The following is a 25,769-nucleotide window of genomic DNA, read 5'->3' as shown; positions in this document are numbered from 1 at the left end:
CCTTGGTAGAAAATCTATGAGAAACTTAGATAGCATGTTATAAAGCAGAGACCTTGCTTTGCCAACAATGGTCCATCCAGTCAAAGCTATGGCTTTACTAGTAGTCATGTATGGATGTATGAGTTGGATCATAAACAAAGCTGAGTTCTGAAGAACTCATGCTTTTGAATTGTGGTGTTGGAGCAGACTCTTGAGAGTCACTTGAACGGCAAGGAGATCCAACCAGTTCATCCTAAAGGAAATCAGTCCTGAATATTCATTGGAAGGACTGATGCTGAAGCTGAAACTCCAGTACTTTGGCCACTTGATGGTGAAGTACTGACTTATTGGAAAAGACCCTGATGCTGGGAAAGATTAAAGGCAGGAGGAGAAGGGGACGACAGAGGATGAGATGGTTGGATGGCATCACTGACTCAGTGGACATGAGTTTGAGCAAGCTCCAGGAGTTGGTGATGGACAGGGAAGCTTGGCGTGCTGTAGTCCTTGGGGTCACAAAGAGTCGGACACGACTGACCGACTGAACTGAACTGAACTACAGTTTACCTTTCTGTACTTTCTGTTCACATACCAAAATGGGTTAAAATAAATAAAATATTGTCAATGGAAGATATGCCCAGTTGAAAACTTTGTTAGGTGGTTACAGTTTGAACTGTATCTTGCCACACATTAGTAATTTGCCAGATTTGGTGAAGATCAATATGCCAATAGTTATGTTGATATATAGATCTTTCTTTGTCCATATTACAGTTAAAACAAGATCGCTTTTTTTTTATACATTGATGGAATTTTTCAGTTGATTATATTGCCTTCAGATCTATTTTATGATCCTGTGTTAGATATCATAGCATGTATGAAGGCGGATGAAAGTGGTTTTAGTTAGGATTGTAGGATGGTTTTGATTGGCCAAATAATATTTCTTAAGAGAATTTTGGGGGCTTCCCTGGTGGCTCAGTGGTAAAGAATCCACCTGTTAATGTAGGAGTTGCAGGCTCGATCCCTGGGAAGTGGTTGAGAAGATTCCCTGGAGAAGGAAATGGCAATTCCCGTATTCTTGCCTGGAGAATTCCATAGACAGAGGTGCCTAGCCTCTGTCTACAGTCCATGGGGTTGCAAGAGCTGGACACAACTTAATGAGTAAACAGCAGCACCAACAAAGAGAATTTCTCTTATTCTGACACATATTAACTCTAAAGAGTGCTTTCTCTGTTTTTTAGTCGGCCATATACAAACAAAGTCATCACTTTGTGGTACCGTCCACCTGAACTGCTGCTGGGAGAAGAAAGGTATACACCAGCTATCGATGTGTGGAGCTGTGGGTAAGATAGGTTTCCTGAATAGTTCAGTTGAAACTTTTGATAAATTAAGTGAAATCTTACCTTTTGGTAATCATGGTTGTTTTTTCCTGTTAGATGTATCCTTGGTGAACTCTTCACTAAAAAACCTATATTTCAAGCAAATCAGGAGCTTGCACAACTAGAATTAATAAGGTAAGCTTGTGATTGTAATATCTGTAGGAAATTAAAAAAATTTCAGGCTTGTGTTTCTAGGCGAACATCACATTTCTGTTTAAAGATAAATGAGTGCTGAAAGGAGGAGAAACTATGTTATAGGCACTCTGATGATTGTTCTAGTAAAATTAAGGATCTTAAAGTCTATACATATCTTGTGATTAAATTAACATGTTCGAGGCCCTAAAAATAAGACTGGGAAGGAGGAGTAAATATGAAGGAGGAGAGAATGAATGGTAGATTCTGTTTTTCAGAGTGTGGAGTATGGAAGAATTAATATTTGGGGATATTAGAAAGAAATACTCTTTTATATACATATATGCATACATGTTTATATTTTTCTGTATATGTATGCACACACTGAAATACATCCATGTACTCACTAGCATATGTCTTCATTGTTTGAAGCCTATTGTAGGACCTTGGTCATAGGGTAATCATCTTTCTCTTCATCTAATATTTTAAATAAATTTTAAAAAAGCTTTGGTTTTCTTATTTATAGTAATATTAATTCCCAACTTGTAAGATTTGCATGAGTGTTTGAAAATATGGCTGAAAATTTTTAGGAAAGATTGGTAAAAGACACAAAAATACCCATATACTGTCAACTTCCCCTTTAGCAGAGTTATTGCACTAATTGGTGCTCTCTGTTCCATCTGTAAATACTACTAGCTTGATAACATAACACACTGAATATTTGCAGTTAGTAGATTATCACTCTCTACTCTACTTAAGACTAGTATTTATTCCAGCAGTTGAAGAATACGATGACCAAGAAGGAGTTGTTTCCAATTTTATGTACAAATATTCTATTATTGTACATATGTTCAATTATGGACAGATGTGCTTTGCAAAGACTTAACATTGTTATTAAATTATTTAGGTGTGTGCAGGGTACTATAAGAAAGAAAAGGCATACAAATTTAGAATAATTTAATAATCAGATTACTTGGAATCCTTGATGATATGTTACGGCTGTGGTTTGTGCAAGAAAGCTAATGTAGAACCCCATTCAGTGAATCCTCTCTTGAAAGAGAAGGCCATGGCTCTGTGTCAGAACATTGGGAAATATACATTTATATGTTTTTAGTTAAAATAAAATGTTTAAAGCATGTATCTGTGTACCTTTCTTTTTCTTTTGGTAATGATTTCTTCTAACCCATTTTTTTCTATTAGCCAAATATTGTTCCTAATTGGATTGGATACTGGGGCTTCTATCAATGATGTTGATATTTATTTAGTTTATACATGATGCAAATATTGTTCTAAGAATTCACCTGAGTTACTTCAGTTGTGTCTTGTCTTTATAGTTAATAAAACTGAACTTTATAGAGGTGAAGAATTTGTTCCAAGTCGTACAACTAAACTAGCAAGTGGCAAAATTGAGATTTGAATCAAAGTAGTTTTATCTTAGAAACTATTCATTCTCTGTACTATGTGGGAAACAAAACTTCCTGGAGCTTTAGTTACTATGATACAAACACCAAAAATTAATGAAGAAAGCCTGAGAAATTTCTACAGGACATTAATATAAAAATTCTAAAAGAACTGATTAGCCTGTGGTATTTAATGTTTTATTAAAAATTACAAAGTCAAGTAGGATCATCCTAAAAATACAAGAATGTTTTAGCTTTAGGTATTCCTTTATTATAATTCATCATTTTAACAGACAAAAAACAGTATGTTTATCTTGATAGCTGTTGAATAGGTATTTGCTGAAATTATAAACTCCTAATTAAGTAAGTGTAGAGGCATATTTCCTTACTATGTATGATAAAAATATGTATCACAAACTGACTAAATCATGTTTATTGGTAAAATACTAGAAGCAAAGGTAAGAATGAGAAAAAGTTAACTTGTAGTATCTTTATTTTAAGAGTGTTTTAGAGATACTGATAAGTTAATTAGTAGTATTAGAAAAGTGAACCCAATAGAGGTATATATACTAATACATATATTCTGAAGGAAATAGCTTAAAAAAATAGCTTTTAAAGATTATTTACGAATATTAACCAGTTTCACCTACAGTGGTAAAGAAGATTTGCGTTAAGTGTTGGAGAGCCATACCTTATTTTTGACTAGGAAGCCTTTTTTTTTTTTTTTTTAAACAATGGCAGTTCATCCTCTAGTAGTCGTTACAGTCCTAATGAGAATTTCAGAGGACATTTTTTGAACACTGATTTTAATGTTTATCTGGAGGGATGAACCTGAAAGTAACCAGGAAAATTTTTTTTAAAAGAAGGACAATTTGGCATATCATATGTTAAAACCAAATTTTAGTAATTAAAACTATTTTGTGCTGGCACAAGATACCATAGATGAATCAGTGGAATTATATGGGAAATCCAGAAGTAAAGAAAGTTCATATGGACCTTAAAATATAATACAGAGGACACTTCAAATCAAGGAGTTAATTGAACAGTATTTATTGAGCGCTGATTATGTACCAGTTACTAGGTACTGAGAATACAGCAGAGGTTGGGGATTGTATCCTCTAGTGCCTGGTAACTGGCACACATACTTGTCTGCTTTCTTACTGGGGGAGACAGAAAAGAAACAAAGAATAAAATGTATCAGGTGGTGATACGTGTAAGGGGGTAGAAAGGATAGAAGGTAGTACATATGGTACCAGAGAAAATTTCATGAGGTATCATTTGAGTAGAAATTTGAGTGAACAGAAAAGTCACGGTCCTCAGGCATGAGTGTGTTTGGATTATCTTGTGAACGGAAATAGAAAGTTCATTCCGTTAGTGGCATAGTTTACACTTATTAAAAAGGAGATAGTAGATCTGGAGATCCTGACATGGAAAAGCAACATTGTCACATGAGAAGATCAATTTTACAGAAACTGTGATTGGTTTGATGCTATATACAGGAGACAAATTAAACATATCAGAAGAGCCTGGATCTGTTAATCTGAACATGGACTTGTGAAGGGGGTAGAGAGGGGACTATTTTATTTTCTACTTTATATATTTCAAATGTCTTTGGGTTTTGGTAAGATATCAAATAAAGAATGCTGCAAATTTCATTTTATACCATTAATTATTTTTAAAACATGAAGAAAAGGGGGCATTTCTGGTAAAAGAGACATGTCTCCTTGATTTGAAGAAGGCAGCAGAATATATTGAAAGGGGTGGGCTTTGGAATCATGCAATCCTTGGCTCTAATGCCATCTCATCTACTTCCTGCTCTTGTGACTTAGGGTAAGTTCCATAATGCTGTAAGTTTCTTTCTTCACAAGTAAAACAGGACAAATAATATGCTTAGGATTGTAAAAATTAAATAAATGTAAGTTTGCTAATATATACTCTTCCCCTTATCTTACTTGCAGTAATGTTGGAATGTTTCCCCAGTCTGAAGCCTCAGGAATGATGAGTTCTAGGGTCTGCATTGAACAAATACATATAAATGTATTAAGGAAGATAATACTAATCAGAATCTGTCTTAAAAAGCTTTACACTGTAGTGGTCACTTTACACTGTAGTGAAGTATTTGTACTTCACCTGATTCCAGAAAATGCTTTAGGCATATTACAGAAATTCTATGATAAGTGGCTTAAATTGAAAAGTAATGGCAAGGAGAGTGAAAAACATAGGTGGGGACAAAAAAGGGATAAATGAGGGCAAAAATGTTTCTACATGAGAATCACACTTTTAAGTGTTCTGGCAGCCAGTGAAAGAACCTTATTCACACAATGTATACTGCTTAGGGAATAAAAAACTAATCATGGAAGAAAGTAGATTTGGAATGAGAAGAATCTATCCTCTCTCCTGCCCTACACATACACAAAGCCTCAGGTCACACAGGTAAAGTTTTTAAAACTTTAAAGGCATAGGCTTTGGTTGTTCCAGAATATTGTAAATGAAGGGACGTTTGTGTATTTTAAAAAGTGAAGCATGTATACTTTTATAAAATCAGTAGTATAAAAATTGGTAGCATAAAAAATTCTGTAAACTTCTTAATCTTTTTGGTCTCAGAACTTCTTTACACTGTTAGACATTGTGAAAAATCCTAGAGGCTTGTTTATGTTGATGATATGTATTGAAATTTAAACTGAGAATTAAAAATATTTATTAATTCATTTTAAAACAATATGTTAGCATAACATTTTAATTGTAAAAAGTTTATATTTTTCCAAACTAAAATAAATGGTGTGAAATGAATAAGATTGTTTTTACATTTTTATAAATTTTGCATGTCTGGCTTAATAAACATGGATAAACATCTGTGATACGATGTTTTCAGTAGTCTTTTCAGATCATTGTGCGTATTCTTCATTGAAACTGCAGTGAGTGGCAGTTTTTTTTTCTAAAAAAACAGGTTATTTGTAATATTCAGTCTGTAACCACTGATTTTGTACTCTAATATATTGAAACCCATTGGTGTATCTTATACTCTGAATGGGTCTTTTATCCCTGATGCTTTTGTAACATCATGTGTGGGTCACTTAATCTATATTGGATCACTGAATTGAGCAGATCTTCTAAATGTAACATTTCATTTTATAGTTCTTGTTATGACACTAATCTCATGAGAAAAGCCTTCAGGTATTTATTTTGAAGCTTTTAGGTTTACAGTGCAGACATAAGTCTTTTAGTATTCTAGACTTTCTCCTGACAGCTTGAATTTTATAATTGACAACACTTCAGTTGTCTTCCTTGAAGTAGCAAGCTGAATTCATTCCTATATAAGAAAATGTCTGGCAGATACCCAAGTCAGTGACCATAGTTTGATAGTTTTTTTTGTAGGTAAAAATGGTGGCTCATGAGAAAAGCAGCAGCTTGCAACTCAATTATTGTACAAGTACTTCTGAAGATAACTGTCACTTTTTTTGTGCAGCAAAAGTGCTTTATGTATCTTCTCTTTCATTACTAAGAATATTAAAAAGATACACACTCAAGTGTTAGGATTTAATAACAATAATTTTTACTGCTTCAACGAAAAGTGCATTCTTGAGTGAAAACCCTCCCTACCCCATCAAGTGGTGTTGAAGAGTATGTACTGCTAATAGTCTGGCATATCTGCCTCAAGTCATGCTAAGGTGCCAGTGTTTTCTACTGTTGGCTTAAAACTGTCAGTGCAAAGCCAACACATTGAAAAATGTAAATGATGTTTTAAAAGTATCTTTGATCTACCAGACCCCTGAAGGGTCTAGGAGACCCCATTTTTGCAAACTGCTGATGTAGACCAATTAAAAAGTAGAATACAGCATTATGCTAAAAACTTGTACTTTGATTAGGCCCAAGAAATATTCCTCTTTTGAATGTATGGATAACTAAGTATTAGAAAATCTCTTAATATAATTCATGATATTAGTAACCCAAGTAAAAAAATGCAGATGATGGCTACAATAAAGTTTCTAAAAATCAAACTGATAGAACTAAAGAAGCATTCTTTTGAAATTTGAAAGTCACAACAATTAAACCCAAAGTAAAAAGAAATAAATCAATGCTTTCTTAGCAGGAGGTATGTGTGAATTTGTATCTGTTACTATCTTTACCATATGTTGTGTTTCTCAAACCAGAAGTTCTCATTCTTCCCACTGGTAAACAATGAAAGTAAAATCAGAAACCAAAAAACCCATTAAAATCAGAAACAAAAAAATTACCAAATATTGTGTAGCATCGTTAGCATTTTAACATTGTTTGGAAATTACCACATAATGTAGCGTACCATAATGATAAAGAATACATGTTTGAAAAAATAACGGATGTATTCTGATTATAGATTATGATAATAGACCTGGAAAGCCTCAAAGAACTATTTAAAAAAACTGTTAGGAACCATAGGATCTCAGATGGCATTCTAAAAATTTTTTTGCCACATTTTGACTATTTCCATTAACAAAACTCTTCTAATTATTGCTTAGGAAATACAATAGGGATAGGAACACATTAAAAAAATAACACTAAACCCCATAAAAAGAAACACAAATCTAATTGAAGAACTTTATACAAGTAAACTTTGGAGCTATTGCAGGTTTGGTTATAGACTACCATGATAAAGTGAGTATCAAAATAAAGTGACTCACAAAATTATTTGGTTTCCCAATGCATATGAAGTTATATTTGCACTATACTGTAGTCTGTTAGATATGCAATAGTATTACGTGTATATGTCCTAATTTAAAAATACTATATTGCTAAAAGTACCTACCATCGTTTGAGCCTTGAGCAAGTTGTAAACTTCTTGTGAAGGAGGATTTGAGATAACTGTGAGAATTACCAGAATGTGACGCAGAGACATGAAGTGAGTAAATGCTGTTGAAAAGATGGTGTCAGTAGACTTGCTGACGCAAGCTTACCACAAACTTGAAATCTGTTTAAATTAAAAAATGAGAAGTGTAGTAAAATGAGAGATGCTTGTATAAAACCAAAGGAAATATAAAAATTGAAACATTAAGCTTTGTAAAGATCACAGTTCTTTAATCCAGAGCAGCTGTGTTGAATCCCAACAAGGATTCTCTTACTTTTGGAATGTGACAATACTGATTCTACAATTCATCTGTAAGGAAATCCTGAAAAGGATAATTAGAGAAATGAGTACATAGTGGGGTTTGTCTTGTCTTAAGAAAAATGTCAAGCGAATTTCATATGATATTGACATCAGAATAGATAAATCAGATCAAAATAGATTCCCATAAAAGATCTCAGATATTTAGGGATTTAGCATATGATGCATTTCAGAATGTCTTCAGAAATGATTTAGGGATAGCTAATTGATTATCAGGCCTGATTTTGCTAAAATGCAGTTATCAATTGCTGTCATGTCTGCTTCCCTAATTTCTAAAAGTTTTCCCTATCTTAGAAACGTGTGTTCCATCCTCTATGCTGCTCCCAGTTAGATAACTTTCCCAGTCAACTATCTTCCCAGAATACATAAAAGTCTTTAGCTATGAGATAATGAAGCTGATTTCTATTATAAGGCTGTTAATGAGCCAGATGCTGGATCATTTACTTTCACAGCTCTGAAATAAAATGAATCTCCATTTTACAAAAGAGCAACAGATTCTAAGCAGCACAGTTTCACCAATATCACACAGATAGCGTTTAGGTCTAAAGTTTGTTTGCAGAGTCTGTCTTCATTGTAGCTAGGCAATCTGCCTCATAAGACTGTTGTGTGACCGACCCCTGTCTGTGTTTCTAAATAAACCTCTGTAGCCCCAAATTCCACCTATACCACTTTCCTTGATTTGCCTCCCGAATGTTTATACTTTGCTATTCTCATGACTTTGCCTGTGCACTAATCTTTGCCAGTAACATATTTCTCTTATTCCCTTTCCCTCCTGTTTATTGTTTACTTATCCTTTGAGTTGTAGGCAAAATTCTGTATCTCTTCTCTAACTCAAGTACATTTTCTTATATTCCTGTAGTTTAAAGTATCCTTAATTTTCTTTATTCCAGTGTATTTTATACTTCTATTATCGTGCACATCAATATGTGAGGGATTGATTATTTATATTTATGTAGTATATGAAAGTGCAAGAGTGATTCTGTTACCATAATTTAGTAAGATAAAGTCATGTAAACAACTAATATGTAAAGCAGGATGAAATAGTGTCAAAAGAAATCAGGAGCATGTAGAAAGTGACTATTCTGGACAGTGAGGATACAGAAAACATTGTAAGTAGATTATTTTTGATGTGCATCTTCAGGAATGAAAAGGATTCAGCTAGGTAGAATCTAGGAAAAAGGAGTATGAACAAAGACATGGAGGAGTGGTTGGCCTGTGGAGAGATGAATTGGAAGATGAGAATGAGGAAGACAATTTGGGACCCAATCATAGAGAGCTATGCTCCTGAGTTTGGCCTTTTCTCCTTTTGAGGAAGTTGTGAGCATGAGATTGAAAGGAAGAAGAGATAGGCATATTGAAGAGTAAGATCTTAAAAGCTTGGATTTACAAAAATCCTAAACTGTATTGAAACAAAATACAGTTTCAGTGACACAGCTTTAAAAATGCTCCCATCATCTGATATAAATGTTTCTAATGTATTAGTGATCTTAAGGTCTGCTGAAGAATGGCAACTTTAGTTGTCACTTGCTTCTGTACCTTAGTACATGTATTTATGTATGTGTAGAATATTTTTACTTTTGAGTCAGTGATGCATGGACCTTTTCTTTTTATATATGAAGGGCAGCTGGTAATTTTACATAAGATACACATTTATTCTTGAAATTCAATATACTTGAGTTAAGCATATTTAACCAGTTTTTCATCTACATACTACCAAAGCATTTTAAAATGTTTATCAGCTAGAGTTATCTGTTACAGCATTTCTTTAGTTTATGAAGGACTTACTATAAGAATAGTGAGGGATTTCAAGATACAGAGATCAAAGCAGTTAAAAGTTCTAAATACCTTGAAATTAGAGGCACTACTGAAATTGAAGAACTGTGTTTCAGGAATGTGACTTTTAGAGTTCTCTAGTTGATCAAATTCAGCAGCAGTCTATATGGTTTAGTTAGTGTCTTCAGTGTAGGAAATCTTTTCTGCTCTTATTGCAGACTTCATTATATTAATGAGAAGTGGTAATGATAGGTACCTGCAAAACCAGAGAATACATATACTAAACTCTAGTTCCTCAATTGGTATAAAAATTTAAAATTTTGGTTCCAAATATGCTCAACCTTTTGAATATTACCTGTGTCTTTAGGATTTTATTTTGCAAATATGAAGATTTTCTTGCTAGAAATTGGGATGTTTATAGAGTGCTAGAAGCATTCACTGAAAAGAAATTCTTAAAACAGTTTATTCGGGATGACTAAAATATTTAATGAAACTTTTATACATTATATCAGAACTTTAGCTTTTGTATATTTAAAAAGGAGTTGTTTTGTATAGCAGTTGTATGTATTATTTTTTCCATGTAGTTTATATTGATGTACTTCTTTTGTGTGTTGTTTAGCCGTATATGTGGGAGTCCATGCCCTGCTGTGTGGCCTGATGTAATCAAACTACCGTATTTCAACACCATGAAACCAAAGAAGCAATATCGTCGAAAGTTAAGAGAAGAATTTGTTTTGTAAGAAAGGGATGCTTAAACATCCATATTGCATTGATTTTTTACAAAGTTACTTCTTTAGAATTCTAAATGTCAGTCTAACCTCTGTTGACCTAAGGTAGACCTATCACAATTCTACTATATCATTTAATTTTGAATGTCCCTTTGCTACATGCAAGTAAGCATTTCACCATCATTATGAAATCAGTTATTTGGGGTTGTGTGTTTGATATAGTGTTTACCTGAGAGAAGTTTAACAATATCATTTAAAATTTTAATGAAACAGTTTTCAAGATACTTGAATTCAGTTTTTTATTTTGTTGTAGGAAACTGTTCTGTTCAGTTTTTAGTTAATGTTAAAACAGCAAATTGCCCACAGAGTAGTAAATACACTATTGTTTGCCAGTTTTCAAATTATTTAGAATAATTTACAAAATTATGTAAAAAAAATAAGCATTTCTTCAAAGGAAGATTTGTAACTTATTGGAATAAACTGTTGCAAACGTGTTACAAAATGCTACTGTTTAAGCTCCTACAGAAACATTAAACTTGAGTCAAAGAACTCGCATGACCTTTGTAATCCTCTCATGCCAGTATCCCTGCAGCCGCACTAGACTTATTTGATTACATGCTCGCCTTGGATCCTAGTAAGCGCTGCACTGCAGAGCAGGCTCTTCAGTGTGAGTTCCTGCGGGATGTGGAACCCTCAAAAATGCCTCCGCCAGAGTAAGTAACTTTTTATCGTATGCAAAATCTGGACAATTTTAATAATATCTGTATGTTACTATCAAGCTATTCTGTGGTTAGTTAAGTCAAAAGAAAAATAAATAGAATAGCAGTGGTACATATAATTTGCACATCAAATGTTCAGCTAAACACCAGACCAGTAAAAGCAGCTTTCCTGTAGCTAATTTTACTAATATAGTTCAACTCTTAGAAACAAGTCACTGCTGCTGCTATTGTGGTACTGCTTCTATCAATATTACTTGCTGTAGCTAAAGTCTTGAGTGCTGTGCTAAGCATTTCTCAGTGTACAGTACATTAATCTCTATAATCTTAGGAAGTGGGTATTGTTATCACCATTTTACAGGGATGCAAACAGGTTCAGAGAGGTTAAGAAACTTGCCCAAGAATACAAATCTAGTCAAGGGTGAAGCCAGCTATCAAACTCGAGTTAGTTCTATAACAAAAAGAGGTTCTGAAATACTCCTTAGCAGACTATACAATAGATAGTCCTTATCACTGCATGAAAGAATATTAGTATCAAAAACCTGTACAGAATCAGTTTACTGTCTGTTGTGGGGGTTGGGAGGCAGGAAATGCGTAGAGTTTGGGAGTCAGAATGGCTGAGTTCTTGACTCTTTCACTCCTTTGTGGTTCCTGTAATTTCTCTAGGATTGATTTGGGGAAGGGGATAAAGCAGTCCATCTCATTCTCCTTGATAGAACCTGGAAAGTTTGTAGAGATTTTGTTAGTAATTTTGAAAATGATGAGTGTCATGAAAGCAAACCTGTTCCTATAACAAAAGTGTGTCTATGTAATAACAGTTAGCATATTGTGAATGAACAAACATGGGCTTTGGTGTTCAAATCCTGACTCTTCTGCTTAATTAATGAAACTGGTCTTACTACAGTTCTGTGAGATCCATCATACTTGGCTTTACTTTTTATTGAACTGTATATGAATAGCCTTTGTGAGATGTTTTGAAAGACAGAAAGGATCTATCATCTGACATGCTGAGGAACCTGAATCACTCACTGTTGAATTGTTTCATGGATTTTTTTTTTTTTTTTTGCTTATAGTATATGTCAGCAGTCTTGAAATTTTGGCTTTAGTACAACCCTTTTAACTTTTGATTTTGAAAATTTTCAACTCTATACAGAAAATATAATAATACAATAAGCATTCATATATCCTTCATCTAGATTCAACACTTAACTGATATTTGGACATATTTAGCACTCTGTATCTTTTTCCCCAAACTATTTGATTATTATGGAAATAACATTTCACTTTCACCATGTTATGTATAAGAACTAGGAGTTTATTCTGTATAACTACAATATCATTATGAAACACAGGAAATTTAACATTTAAATATCTAATAGTTTATATTCAAATTTATCTAGTTGGCCCAATAATTGCCTTTATACTCTGTTTTTTGTTTGTTTTGTTTTGGTTTGGTTTTTTGAGTGAAGAATTTATTCCAAGCTCACACATTTCATTTAGTTGTCATGTCTCTTCAGTCTCCAGGGAAGACTTTTATGACATTGACATTTTTGATAAGCTAGCTATTTTGTAAAGCATTCTACAGTCTGGCTTTAATTACTTCCTCATGATCAGAACTAGTGTAACCAGTAATTGGAGTGTATTTTGTTTTTTTTTTAGCAAGAATACTACTTAGGGTGATGATATGTATTTCTTGCTATATCACATCAAGAGGAATGTAATGTAATTTTTCTCCCATTATTGGTAGTACTGAATTGTTATCTTGGTTTAAGTGGTCCACACACACAAAAATGCTGGTAAAACTGGATTGAGCACATTTTAAACTGCCATCTAAACTTTTAAAATCAAAGGTTTAAATAGTTGCAAAAGATACAACTTTGAGTGTGTAATTGTAGACACTTTTAAATACAGCAGTTATCTTGTAAATGTATCTAGTGGAATCAAAATACCTTAGGATTTGATATTAGTCAGTATTCACTTAGAAATGTATGAACAGACTTTTCAACAATTGAACATCATTGGGTTTTTGTGTGTGTATGTATGAACTTACATTGCTTTTGCAGGTTTTTAATGTAGCATATACTTATGCTTGAAAATATTTTATTGATTACCCTGTTATACTTCTTTAAAATAAGTATATATATATATGAGTGGGAATTTAATTTAAAAATTTCCTCTGACTTCAAAGCTTTTTCTTCTTAATTAATCAGTAGTGCATATTTTAGTTAAAAAAAATAATAGATTTTATCAGAGATACAACCTTAATGAAATAGAATTGAGATTTTTTTCAAGTGATTTGCATATCTGTTAATTAATGTTACAGTATTCTAGAATGAGATGTAGTTCCACATTAATGGTAATTTTAAAAATTTTCTAAGTACCATTTTAAAATAAGCATTTGAGACTGGATGGAGTTTTGTCATAGTTAAATCACTGAGTTTTTTGAACTTCTTAGATATTATGTCCTGAAGATCACAGTGCTCTGTCATCAAAAATTATTTTAATGACCTTTCAGATGTCAACTTAAGGTTCTTTCTCTAATTTTCTTGACAGCAAAGAATTAGAAACCACATGACTTGCAAAAGATTGCTTAACCAGTCATTAATCATTTACTTTTTTCAAATTTTGAGAGAATAAACCAAAGAACTTTACCAATATTTATTATATGACTTCTTATACTTGTTACTTTTTCTTTTATTTGCACTTAGGAAGTCAACATGTAATTTCAGTGCTACTTAACCAATTAATGCATTTGTTAAATTGCATTTCTTATTACATATTAAAAATATATGCTTTTGTCAGAATCTTGAAACTGTAGATGCATCCCATTTGATTTATGGAAAATATTTGCCACATAACCTTGTAGGAAACTCTGTTCATACTGTCAAACACATAACCTAAATTGATTTAATTTTTATCAGAACACATTGGACTATATTTTTCCATTAAAAATAAACATGTTAGTACACATTTTGGTGAAAATTCTGTTCAACCAGTAATAAATTATGGGATTTATCTTTGTTAGTTACATCACTAAAGCAGTCGGGTTGAAATTTTGATGATATTGATGTGATATTTAAATAAAAGGCGATACACATAGTATAACATATCTCTTTATTATTTTCTTATGTAATGGTAGTTAAAATTGTAAAATGTGAAGGTGAGAACTATAAAGAAAGGCATTGGTATTCCTTTGGGAAATGGCATATGTATTAAACTCTTATTAACAGTTTTTTAGGAATAATCAAATGAGTATGATATTAAAAATAAATTTCATTAATTTTACTAGATATCCTGTCAAACTTTTTAATGTATTTAATGAAATAGTGCACTTTGCTAAAAAGTGGATTAGGCTAGCAGCTAGTCTATAATGTTATTTTTCCTTAAAAGCCAGTAAAAGGCTTTAAACAATTCATAAGATAAATATGATCAGCTGTAAATGGAATAAATATGTTGTGATATGATTAAATACAAAATACTTTCAAACTACCTTTCTGAATGATGAAGTATGAATGTAATGCTTGCTGTGTGAAAGGCACTGGCCAGGTGCTTAGTATGTTAACATGCATTTACTTCTGCTCCACAAGGTAGATTGTCTTGTTAACTCCGTTTTTAAAGATAAGGAAAGTGAGGCACAGAGGTCAAGTTACTTGCCTATGAGACACAGTAAGTGCCTGAGCCTGTATTTGAATGTTTAGAAAAGAGCACATTAAAAATTTGGTTGTCCTGGAAACATTCCCAGTACATCTAATAGCATCACTAACCTATTACTGTTTGTTGGGTAATGTTTATCTTTCCTAGTGATGAGATCATCCATAACAAGTCTCTTACCTTTAAATTGTGGAAGGGAATAAAATCCCTTTTTAGTGGGTTTCTTTGCTTTATTCTCATGGGACTCTCCCACAAGAGCAGTGGATTCTCTGAACATCAGCATGGAAAAAATAAAGTCACCCCAGCCTCCTTAGGACAGTACTGCAGTATGTCTGAATAGCCCCGACAGTGGCTGAGGTTACATACCTTATAACACACGTGTGTAGACACACACACAGACACACACACACACACAGATACAGAAAGGAAAGTCTTTGGCAGGTTTATGATGCCTTAAAGCTTCCCAGTATCAATATTTCAAATTGTCCCTTTGTTTGTTACTCCAGGAGGTTTTTACACGCTGAGGCAATGCATCATAGTAAGATGACTGAGAGGTATGCCTTTGTTTTGTTTTTGGACCTCAGGTGCATAGACTTGGTTTAATCATAATTCTTGTGTCACTCATCATTGGTCCATGCATGGCTCTCTCTTATTCTTTTAGTCACTTAGTTATTTTCAATGATGTTAATAAGCAGCCATGAACTTACTGAATAAAAGCTCGAACCTTGACAATAACTTACGTTACTCATATCGTATCCTCTCCGCCCATGACCTATCCCCCTTGCCTTCCTCCACTGGAGGTAACCATCATCCCTGTTTTCTTTTGTATATACTTTTTGTTGCCATCTAAATGTACTCATAAAATGTTATATTTTACGATTTTAGTTGCTTTTAATTTTATGAAAGTGTCATGCTGTTTGTAATCTTTTGGGAATGACTTTTAAAAAAAATTTAATATTGCTAAGATTCGACAATATTGTTGCATATGCCTTTATTTTATAACATGAGATAAAACTGTGAAAGAGGATGTGTGAAAGAACTTTCTGAACATGCAGGCCCTTCTCAAAGATCAGTTTTAGGAGAGCGGACACATGGATATGGAACTTTTAGAACAATTTCAGGTATACTCCATCAGAAAATCTTCTTGTATCCCTAGAGGTAAACTTACCCAGGTTGAAGACTAGGTTGGGGCTGCTTGAGGGGATTTATAGATATTCTGGGCAAGTTTATTAACCTTTCCAAGCCTCAATTTTCTTATCTTTAAAATAGATATCATAGTAACTTCCCATTGGATTTTTTATTAGGGTAAGAAGAAAATATTTATAAATCAAATATTTATGTCTTTCTTAAGCAAGAGTTATTCTTCAGTGTTGTGAATTCTGTGAAATTACACAAAAAATTGTTTCAGAATTGTGGATAACTTTGATAGTTGCTAGTTATTCAAAACTTTCAATGATAAGTATCAGTGATAAGCCTGGATTACAATCTGTTTTTGAAACTCCTCTTTAGCATCAGTTTAATTCTAGAGCATTTGATTATAGAAGCAAATAAGAGGATATCAAAAAGTAAAAAGCTTGTACTAGAAAGTTTTTCACAAACGCTATGTCCTAGCCTCTGCTACTTATTAATTCTGTGTCTATTTTCTGCAAGTGGCATATTTTTCACCTTTTTTTCACATCCTATTCAGTGTATAATGTACAGTGTGAGAATTGGCTTTAAGAGATCGCACCAAAGATAATAGTAACCTGCTTTTATGAACATTTACTCTTCATTCATAGTTTTAATGAGTTATTATTCACTGATTATACAGAAGCCACAGAACAACAGCTTGTCTGTATAGGTGAGACCTGTACAGACACGGGGATGATTTGTGTTGGAGGAGTTTATGAGACCTGCGTGTGAAATCTTCAGGAAAACTCGCAGGGGAACCGGGGTGGCAGCCTTGGTGCTGTATATTAGCAAACGCTAAGTGTTAGCATTTTGTTGTTGTTGTTAAGAGATGCTGTAGACAAACAATTTAATACTTTTCTCCCCCAGCCTTCCATTATGGCAAGATTGTCATGAATTATGGAGTAAAAAGCGGAGACGACAGAAGCAGATGGGCATGACGGATGACGTCTCCACGGTTAAAGCCCCCAGAAAGGACTTGTCTCTGGGCATGGACGACAGCAGAGCCAGCACGCCTCAGAGCGTGCTGCCGGCTTCACAGCTGAAGTCTCAGGGCAGCTCGAGTGCAGCACCTGGTCAGTAACGCTTCGTGGGCTGGTTTGTGGTTGCCATTAACTATAGTGCTGTAGTGTTAAAGCTCTTGTGGATAAAAGATGAGCACTGAATTTGACATTTCCTTATTATTTGGTTGTGCTAGTACAGATGTTTCACTGCTATAGCAACATAATATTAAGCACTCTCAAGGTAAGATTAATTTATAAACTGTATCAAATTATATATGATTAGTGATTGGTCAGATTTCTGTACTTTTTCCCTTGGTGCAAGAGTCAGTAGATCTTTTACTAACACTGTTTTTTGAGGCTCTGCATTCAGTGTCTGTGGATGCTCCTGAGGAGGACAAAAGATATAAGAAAACAGCCAGAAATCATACTAAAAACTCTTTCATACCTTTTATAATGTCCTCAGATCACTTTTAAAATATTTCCCACTCTATTACAGAATCTCAAAGACTGAAATCTGACATTATGTCCAAAATGGTTTGAATAAAGAAGGGTATTTTGAGGAAACTTAAATTTTTCCTCTGATTCAGTCTGTTACAAGAGTAAGCTTTTTTGAGAAACCAATATCTTCAGTGTTATTAGAAGTGTTTTCAATTAAAAAAAAAAATAGAATCCACTCCCTCATTTTGCCTGAAGAATCCAGAAAACTTTCACTTTAATTTTTTTATGAAGACAGATATGATAAGAAATAAATACATGTGTGTGTGGTATTTTATTAAACATGAAAAATAGCCCTAAACTTATTAAGAGATGAGTAAATATTGACCGATGAGTTGGTTGATTAAAACAGATCTGTGGATCAGATTGAACTTTTGGTGGTTAAGTATAATTTAGAGTAGACTAGCTGAGAGAGCTTGAGGAAGATTACCTTTAATACTTTCTCTTATAATCTATAAGCTTAGACTTGACTGACCTTGGTCAGACTACATAAAGTGTTAATGTTACTTTAAAAATGAAAATTAATTACTTGTATTCTTTAGAGTTTCTTGAAATAGTGAATTCCCCTTGTAAATGAAAATACTTGATATTCGTAGCTTAGGAGAAAACACTTTTGTTGTACAAAGTGAGGGCTATCTATATCAAGTTCAATATAACTTTTCATGTTTAAAACAGTAAAACTTGGAGAAAGACAAAAGAGAAGCAACAGAAGTTTTCTTGGTTTGTGTTTGTGTCACTTGTTTTATATACCATCTACTAGTGAAAAAAGCTTTGAGATGATTATAAGTAATTTGGATGGTGTCACTTGTCCCAGGTAACAGTTGTCATATTCCTTAAGAAAAATACCAGGTCTTTATTTCTACTTCTCTTCATGGAACTGATGTCCTTATTCCACTGGCAAGCCTAGTGGAATAGAAGATAGTTATTGCACTCTATTTTAGCTGATTAAAAATGAAATCTGGGCTCATTTTATATTATTTCTTAGCTCTACATGTTTATAACTCTGTTAATGGTAGAGTTTCATTTTTTTCTTCTTCTCTTTCTTCTCTATTCAAACTGTCACTGTTATTCTAGTTTTTTGAAATAGGAATGAATCTTCTTAGCTCCATTTTTTTTACATCATCAGTAAGTGTCATGAACTAAAAATGTCCCTTCTGTAGATGAGACACCATAATTAAAGTGTACTCTGAGCTCACATTGAGACTGCATCTGCTAATAGAGAAATGAAAAGGAAAATGAGGAAAACTGGCTCTTACGGGGTAGCAAATAAGCACAATTCCTTACAAATACCTGCAGATCATAAGCACTCTCAAGAATTTGTTTTCAATTAATCTAAAAAAATACTAAGAAATAATGAATATCTAAAATATGTAAATAGAATACATTAAAAATAGAATTAATCATCACTTTTCCACCTTAGAATTCTATTAGTCTGTCATCTGTGGTTATAGAAATTGCTTATCAGTATCTGTATTATCACTTAATGTGTGTAGTATTACATACAGTGCCTTGTGTTACGTATGACTCAGGTAAGTTTGCTGCATAAGAACCTATATAAACCATCACAAGTCTAAATAGAAAATTAGAAAAAGAAAGACAACCTGTTTTATAGGTGATGAGTTAATGCCATGTTATATGTAAATGGCCTTCCCTCATGTGTTAGTGGGTAAAGAATCTGCCTGCAATGCAGGAGACGCAGGAGATAACGGGTTTGATCCCTAGGTAGGGAAGATCCCCTGGAGTCAGAAGTGGCAGCTCACTCCAGTGTTCTTGCCTGAAAAATCCTATGGACAGAGGAAACCAGTGGGCAACAGTCCAAAGGGTTGCAAAAACTTGGACACGACCGAGTGACTAAGCACACACACATATATGTACATGACACTCATGCTTCTGTAGAAGTTCCTAATTTTAAAGTTAAGTGAGGGCTTAACTTTAAATAAAAGCAATTTGAATAAAAGACATATCAGTCAGTCTATAAAATCCAGTTTGAATTTACTGCAAAGATTAGGTTCTTAAAAAAGAAACATTATTTTAGACGAGCAGTATAGAAAATGGTTAAAAGTTCAGACTCTGGAATCAGAATATCTGGGTTCAAATCTCATTTCTGCCACTTAAGGAGTTTGTGACCTTAAGCAAGTTATTTAGTCTCTCTGGATGTCAGTTTCTTCTTCAGTTTTTTGTTTTTTTTTTTTTTAAAAGTGGGGCCAGTAATTAAGCATGCCTTATACGGTTGTTGTGAGGAATAAAGGATATGCTCAGAGAGTAACCTGAAATTGTAGCTGTCATCATCACCAGTGCCCATTCACAGGTGCGATTCCTGGTCATGTCTATAGTATGGGCTTCTAATGCTGGTCTTGATTTTCCGTTTGAAGTATTTACCCGTAAAGATAATTTATTCAAAATGGGCTGCAGTTCTTTTTCTTTTTTGTTTTAACTTACGTGCATTTAACATCTTAAATGTACATGAAATTGAACTAGAATAAGATTCCCTTTTCACAATATTTCTTAAACACTGTCCCACACATGTACATTTTAATATGGTAATACAGAGGCATTTTGTGGGGAGGGGGAGCTATGAATTATGGCAATTCTAACCAATACAAATTTTGTCTTTAGTAAAAACAGGCCCTGGACAGCAGTTAAACCACAGTGAACTGGCAATTCTGCTAAACCTACTACAGTCTAAAACAAGTGTTAATATGGCTGATTTTGTCCAAGTGTTGAATATTAAGGTAAACTCTGAGACTCAGCAGCAGCTAAATAAAATAAACCTTCCTGCTGGAATTTTGGCAACAGGTGAAAAACAGACAGATCCATCAACACCACAACAGGAGTCTTCGAAACCATTGGGAGGAATTCAGCCTTCTTCTCAGAACATGCAGCCTAAAGTGGAGCCTGATGCGGCCCAGGCGGCTGTGCAGAGCGCATTTGCGGTTCTGTTGACTCAGTTAATAAAGGCTCAGCATTCAAAGCAGAAAGACGTGCTGCTGGAAGAGAGGGAAAATGGGTCGGGACATGAAGCACCATTACAGCTCCGGCCTCCAGAACCTAGCACGCCGGCGTCGGGTGAGTGTGCAGACAGCAGACCGTGGACCCGGCTGCTCTCAGTCGCTTTTCTTGCCGTTGATGATTATCTGTAGTGTGTATTGTTTAGCTTTGCTAGCTGATGTCCTGAAAATACTCAGGTTACTGGTTATAGGTTGGTTTCTTAGTCTGTATACTGCTAGGAATTGATTCTTTGTCTGTGGGTAGTAGAACTCACTCTTGTAATCTGTGCTAAAAAAGTAATCTTTCACTCCAGTTATAACTAGATGATTGACCAAAGCAGAAGCTTTACATATATAGTAGCTTTTGTTCAAGCCATAGATAGGTACATTTGAGATGACTTCTAAAAGTCAAATACAAACAATTTTTCTGTCACCATAAACTCAAATGGTAGCAGGCAATGTTAGTACTTATATATACCTTTTAATTTTTCATTTGACTTTTGGGTGGTTTTTGTTTGAGTTTTTGGTTGGTTGGTTGTTTTTTTGCCAGGGATGGAACTTCTTATGTCATTTAGGAAACATTGAGTGTTTTGAAAAGTTTGTTTTCCATGGTAACTTTCAACTCTCTTTTTCGCTTTGTTTCACTTAGGGCAAGATGACCTGATCCAGCACCAAGATATGAGGCTATTGGAGCTCACACCAGAACCGGACCGGCCTCGTATTCTGCCTCCCGATCAGCGACCTCCTGAACCTCCGGAACCACCGCCAGTCACTGAAGAAGATCTAGATTACCGGACAGAAAACCAGCACGTACCCACCGCTAGTTCTTCGTTAACTGACCCTCATGCCGGAGTAAAAGCAGCCCTGTTACAGCTCCTTGCTCAGCATCAGCCCCAGGATGACCCCAAAAGAGAAAGTGGTATTGATTACCAAGCAGGAGATACTTATGTACCTTCTTCAGACTACAAGGACAGTTTTGGATCCTCTTCTTTCTCTTCTGCTCCTTACGTTAGCAATGACGGTCTTGGAAGCGCCTCTGCTCCACCACTGGAACGACGTAGCTTCATGGGAAACTCAGATATTCAGTCCTTGGATAACTACAGTACTACTTCATCTCATTCTAGTGGTCCACCTCAGCCTTCTGCCTTTTCCGAGTCATTTCCCAGTTCGGTAGCTGGATACGGAGACATTTACCTCAATACAGGTCCCATGTTGTTTAGTGGAGACAAGGACCATAGATTTGAATATAGCCATGGCCCCATTGCAGTGCTGGCAAACAGCAGTGACCCTTCCACAGGGCCAGAGAGTACTCATCCTTTGCCAGCAAAGATGCACAACTATAACTATGGTGGTGGCTTACAGGAAAACCCAGGTGGCCATGGCCTCATGCACGGACAGACCTGGACTTCTCCTGCGCAAGGACCTGGGTATTCACAAGGATACAGGGGACACATTAGCACATCAGCTGGCAGAGGTCGAGGCAGAGGGTTACCATACTGAGTATCTGTTTTTCCTCAGGCACATCATTTTTATCTGGAAAGACTTTTCTAGCTGCAATTTAAAGCAGCAATCCAAGAGACTTGAATAATATTAATTCAACAACAGCTTTATTTTTATGTGGAAAAGGGTCTTGCATACAATAGTTAAAAAAAAAGACAAAAAAAACCACCTTTGCTTAAATTCATGCTGTTCTAAAACCTAGATCTATTGATTGTACATCTTCACAAATTCTAGTTAACGATTTTATTTTGTATTCTTGCAGTTTTAAGTGGATGCTAATATTAGGGACATAAAAAGTCTTTTATGACCCTCTTGCAGATCTTCTGAACTATGCACATTTGTGCTTTTTTGTAAGTTTGGACCAACTTTTATGTAACAACCACCCAGTCCCTCCCCCCTCCAGTTTTACAACAATCAGAAAGGGCACTGATTTATTTGGTATTTTTCTTTTTACAAAGCTACCTTTAGTCAAAGGTCACTGTCAGTCTTTGCACCTGCTTTCAGTGTTATTGTGAAAGGTGTACTTTGTGCTCATTTCAGAAAATAAAACACAACCTTTCTCTTGATGCAACAGTTTTATATAAAAAAAAATGGTCAACGTTATTTTTGTTTTATTTTGCAGATTATCATAGCCTAGCAAAATGCATTCAAATGAAATAGTGGGTTTTATATGAAAAAATATGGGTGGGGTGGGGAGGGTAAGTAAGTGCCTTAACAGGTAAGCTTAAGGTCTGAAAAAGTAGTTAACCTTTACACCCATCTGTCTTCTAAAGGGAATCAATGTATTGTACTGAAGAGGCAGAGAGAGAGCTCTCAAGTGTCCAGGGGCTGCCTGTTCAGTTCCTCTAGGTCCATTCCCTCTACCTGTCACACTTTCTCCCTTTCTTTGGGCTGTGTTACCTTCCAACACCACCACCTCTTGACAGGGGAGTGAGAGCAGAGAATAAAAGTCCAGCTCCCATCAGCACCTTCTGTTAGTTCTAAAAAGTTCTGTCATTTCAGTGGTGGAAAGTAACAGCTAAATGAGCATTTTAGAGTATTGTTTTCTTTCAGGCTGCCACATTGTCCCTATTTCCTTTTGTCATGGGTAATTGGCGGGCAGTAGCAAAGAAACAAGGCTTAATAACAATTTGCATAATTCAGTTAAAGTTCATGGGGGGAGGGGTGGCAAACAGCACTGTTTAAATTATATAATTGCCATTTAACACAAAGTTAACTCCGTTCACTTTACTGGTTAACTAGAAACATTGCCTAGATTGAATTTACTGAGGTAAAAAGAAAAAGTAGTGCAAAAACCCCTCTTATTCTCTCTCTCACTTTCTGTAAGGTTTACTACAACGTCTGCCACACCTAGAGTAACTATTTTAGTTCACTTTAGAATGATGGACTAACCCTTATTTAAACTGTAATGGTGTCAAGTCTCCTTGTGCACACTCAAACACATATACCATTATAGTACCGTTATAGTAATCCTAGAAAGGAACCAAAGGTGAATAACCAGTGTTTTCATTAGCACTAAATGCCAATTAACCATTTTGTTTAAATCGTTCTCCTGGTAACTTATTTTTTGATTGAAATCTTAAATTGGAACAACTGTTATTGAATGAATATTGCTCCAGTTCCAAAGTCAGTCTTTTAATCTTGTGCCCTCTATCTGACTTGTGAACGTTCATTTCAAAACAGTATATGGAAAGCATTATAGTTTGGTGACAATAGGATTATCTTAAAGTGAATAATTTACCATTTTACTGCTATAAAATGAGTTGATGTCAGTTGACCATTTTATCTTTTGATGGAATTTTTTTGTTGTTGAGAAGTGAATGAAAGAAAATTATTATGCTTTTATTTGAATATTGAATACTAACAACTTATACTAAAACTACATTGCAGGAAGTGAAGAAATATTTTGAAATTTAGCAAAATAGCTACAGTATTCAAGTATCTGGAATTTTAATATGGTGAGTCTTAGAGCTTTAGACTTTCCTATAAGTGACAGTATCTAAGTTATTCTTAATAGTCACACTTGATAATTCTGCTGATCATAGCAGCTAACCTAAAATTGAAGATATTTATGTGACATGAATAGCCTGTGTTTTAAAAATTAAATATTTTATATAAAATTGAATTGTGTTTGGATAGTTTTTCCTAACATTTCAGTTATATATTTATATTGGGAGAGTGGCTGGGAGGACAAGGAAATTGTTGCTTGAGGTCGAAAATTTGAACTACAGCTCCTGATACTACCCTAAGACAGCATTGATTGTAAGATACACTAGTTAGGAAAAATGTTGCCAATTAAACACAACTCAAGGCTAAAACAGTTCCCAAGTTCGGAGATGTTGTTATATGGAAGAAGGCTTCTTAAAATTGATGAAATATGGTAAAAATCTTAATGCTTTCTTCCGTATCATCTAATACTTCAGTAAATTTGGATTAATGAAAAGAGCAGGGCTATGAAATCAATAATTCTGTATGCTATAACTGCAGTAATCAGTATTCTTGAGTGAAATTGAAGGAGCATAAAATATTTTTGGGAAGAAACAGGTAAGTCAGACTGCAAATGAGATGAAAATACAAAAAATTGACCTATTAAAAGAAGAAAATATTTATTATTTCCCAAGTGAAATTTCCTTATGTATTTCTTGATAGAGCAGCTTTTTTTGCATGTAACTCAGTATGTTTCCCAAGTCTTCAATCCATTATTTTTTGGAGAGTCCCAGTCATCCATGAAATTTTAAAAGACTCATGTTAAGGGTTTATTGATTAATAGTTTGTGGAATGTGAATTAGGATAGGGCTTTAGCTATGACTCAGAGCTTAACTCTGTAAATATTCAGTGCCTACCTGTCAAGTGCCAGGTACTATTCTAGTACTTGGGGTACATCAATCAACATGAAAGGCTTTAAGTAATACTTCCCAGTGGACTGATAGTGAGCAGGAATATTTAAAAATCGAAGTAGTATTTGCAACTCTTCAGCTGTATCTAAATTACACATAAGTAGAAAAAGTAAGAAAAATGTGTCTATGTAAAATTTTGAAGTCAAATTCAAATAGAGACAAAGTTCTGGAAAAATAGAACAATTGGAAATTCAGTGATGAAAGCAAAAATTAAATTGGGTCTGACTAGTTTGCAGCTCAACTGGTAAGAAGTATCAAGATTTCTTAAGAAAAACAGAAGATAAATGGCCTAAATGCTTCCAAACTAATCTTTCTGGTATTTCTGAGTTAAGGTTTTTTTGTATTTGGTATGAACTTCATCCAATTTTAGATGATTTTTCTCCCTAGGCTCCCTTACCTGGCCCCTGCCTTTCTTTTTAGGTAAAGCTGAAATATGAGATTTGAATAAAGATTCAGTGATTCCCTAGGTTAATGATTTTGATATTTTAAAGTCTGAATAGGATGTCCCCAAAGCTAAAATCTGGTCCATCTCTTTACAGCTAAGAAAAATGAGATTTAGATGGATTACCAGGGTTGTTCTTAGCTATATCTAAATTCTGTAGTAAATGCTTCTAAATGAGAAAATTAACTGTTAAAATACTTTTGTTAAAATAATTACATTTAAAATACCGAACAACTAGTTTTAACATGACTTTTAGAAGTCAACTTAAAAAAAGACCTCAGAAAAAATAGGCAAATAAAATTTTCGAAAACTTAGGAGCCTATAGAGACAGTTTTTTTTCACATATGGATAGTCTTTAGAAGGGAAGTTCCTCCTTTTCTTTTTT

The 25,769-nt window shown here is 34.3% G+C and overlaps 1 protein-coding gene across 2 annotated transcripts in view; it reads left to right on the top strand.

Moving 5' to 3' along the window:
• Positions 1-24,165, top strand: part of CDK13 (cyclin dependent kinase 13) — a 122,596-nt gene extending 98,431 nt beyond the window's left edge. The window contains exons 8-14 of one of the 2 annotated variants that reach the window (XM_065938553.1): positions 1,215-1,316; positions 1,410-1,487; positions 10,417-10,533; positions 11,107-11,238; positions 16,930-17,135; positions 20,355-20,624; positions 21,195-24,165. In XM_065938553.1, coding sequence (XP_065794625.1) covers positions 1,215-1,316; positions 1,410-1,487; positions 10,417-10,533; positions 11,107-11,238; positions 16,930-17,135; positions 20,355-20,624; positions 21,195-22,045 — 1,756 coding nt within the window. In that variant the 3' untranslated portion in view covers positions 22,046-24,165. Of the gene's footprint in view, positions 1-1,214; positions 1,317-1,409; positions 1,488-10,416; positions 10,534-11,106; positions 11,239-16,929; positions 17,136-20,174; positions 20,625-21,194 lie in introns of both variants that reach the window. The other variant, XM_065938552.1, reaches the window with a different exon arrangement.
• The last annotated feature ends 1,604 nt before the right edge of the window (positions 24,166-25,769 follow it).

Source organism: Muntiacus reevesi, chromosome 6 (assembly GCF_963930625.1).
Source record: "Muntiacus reevesi chromosome 6, mMunRee1.1, whole genome shotgun sequence".
Classification (NCBI taxonomy): Eukaryota; Metazoa; Chordata; class Mammalia; order Artiodactyla; family Cervidae; genus Muntiacus; species Muntiacus reevesi.
Note: the sequence above shows the minus strand (reverse complement) of the source record. Positions and strands in the feature narration are given on the sequence as shown.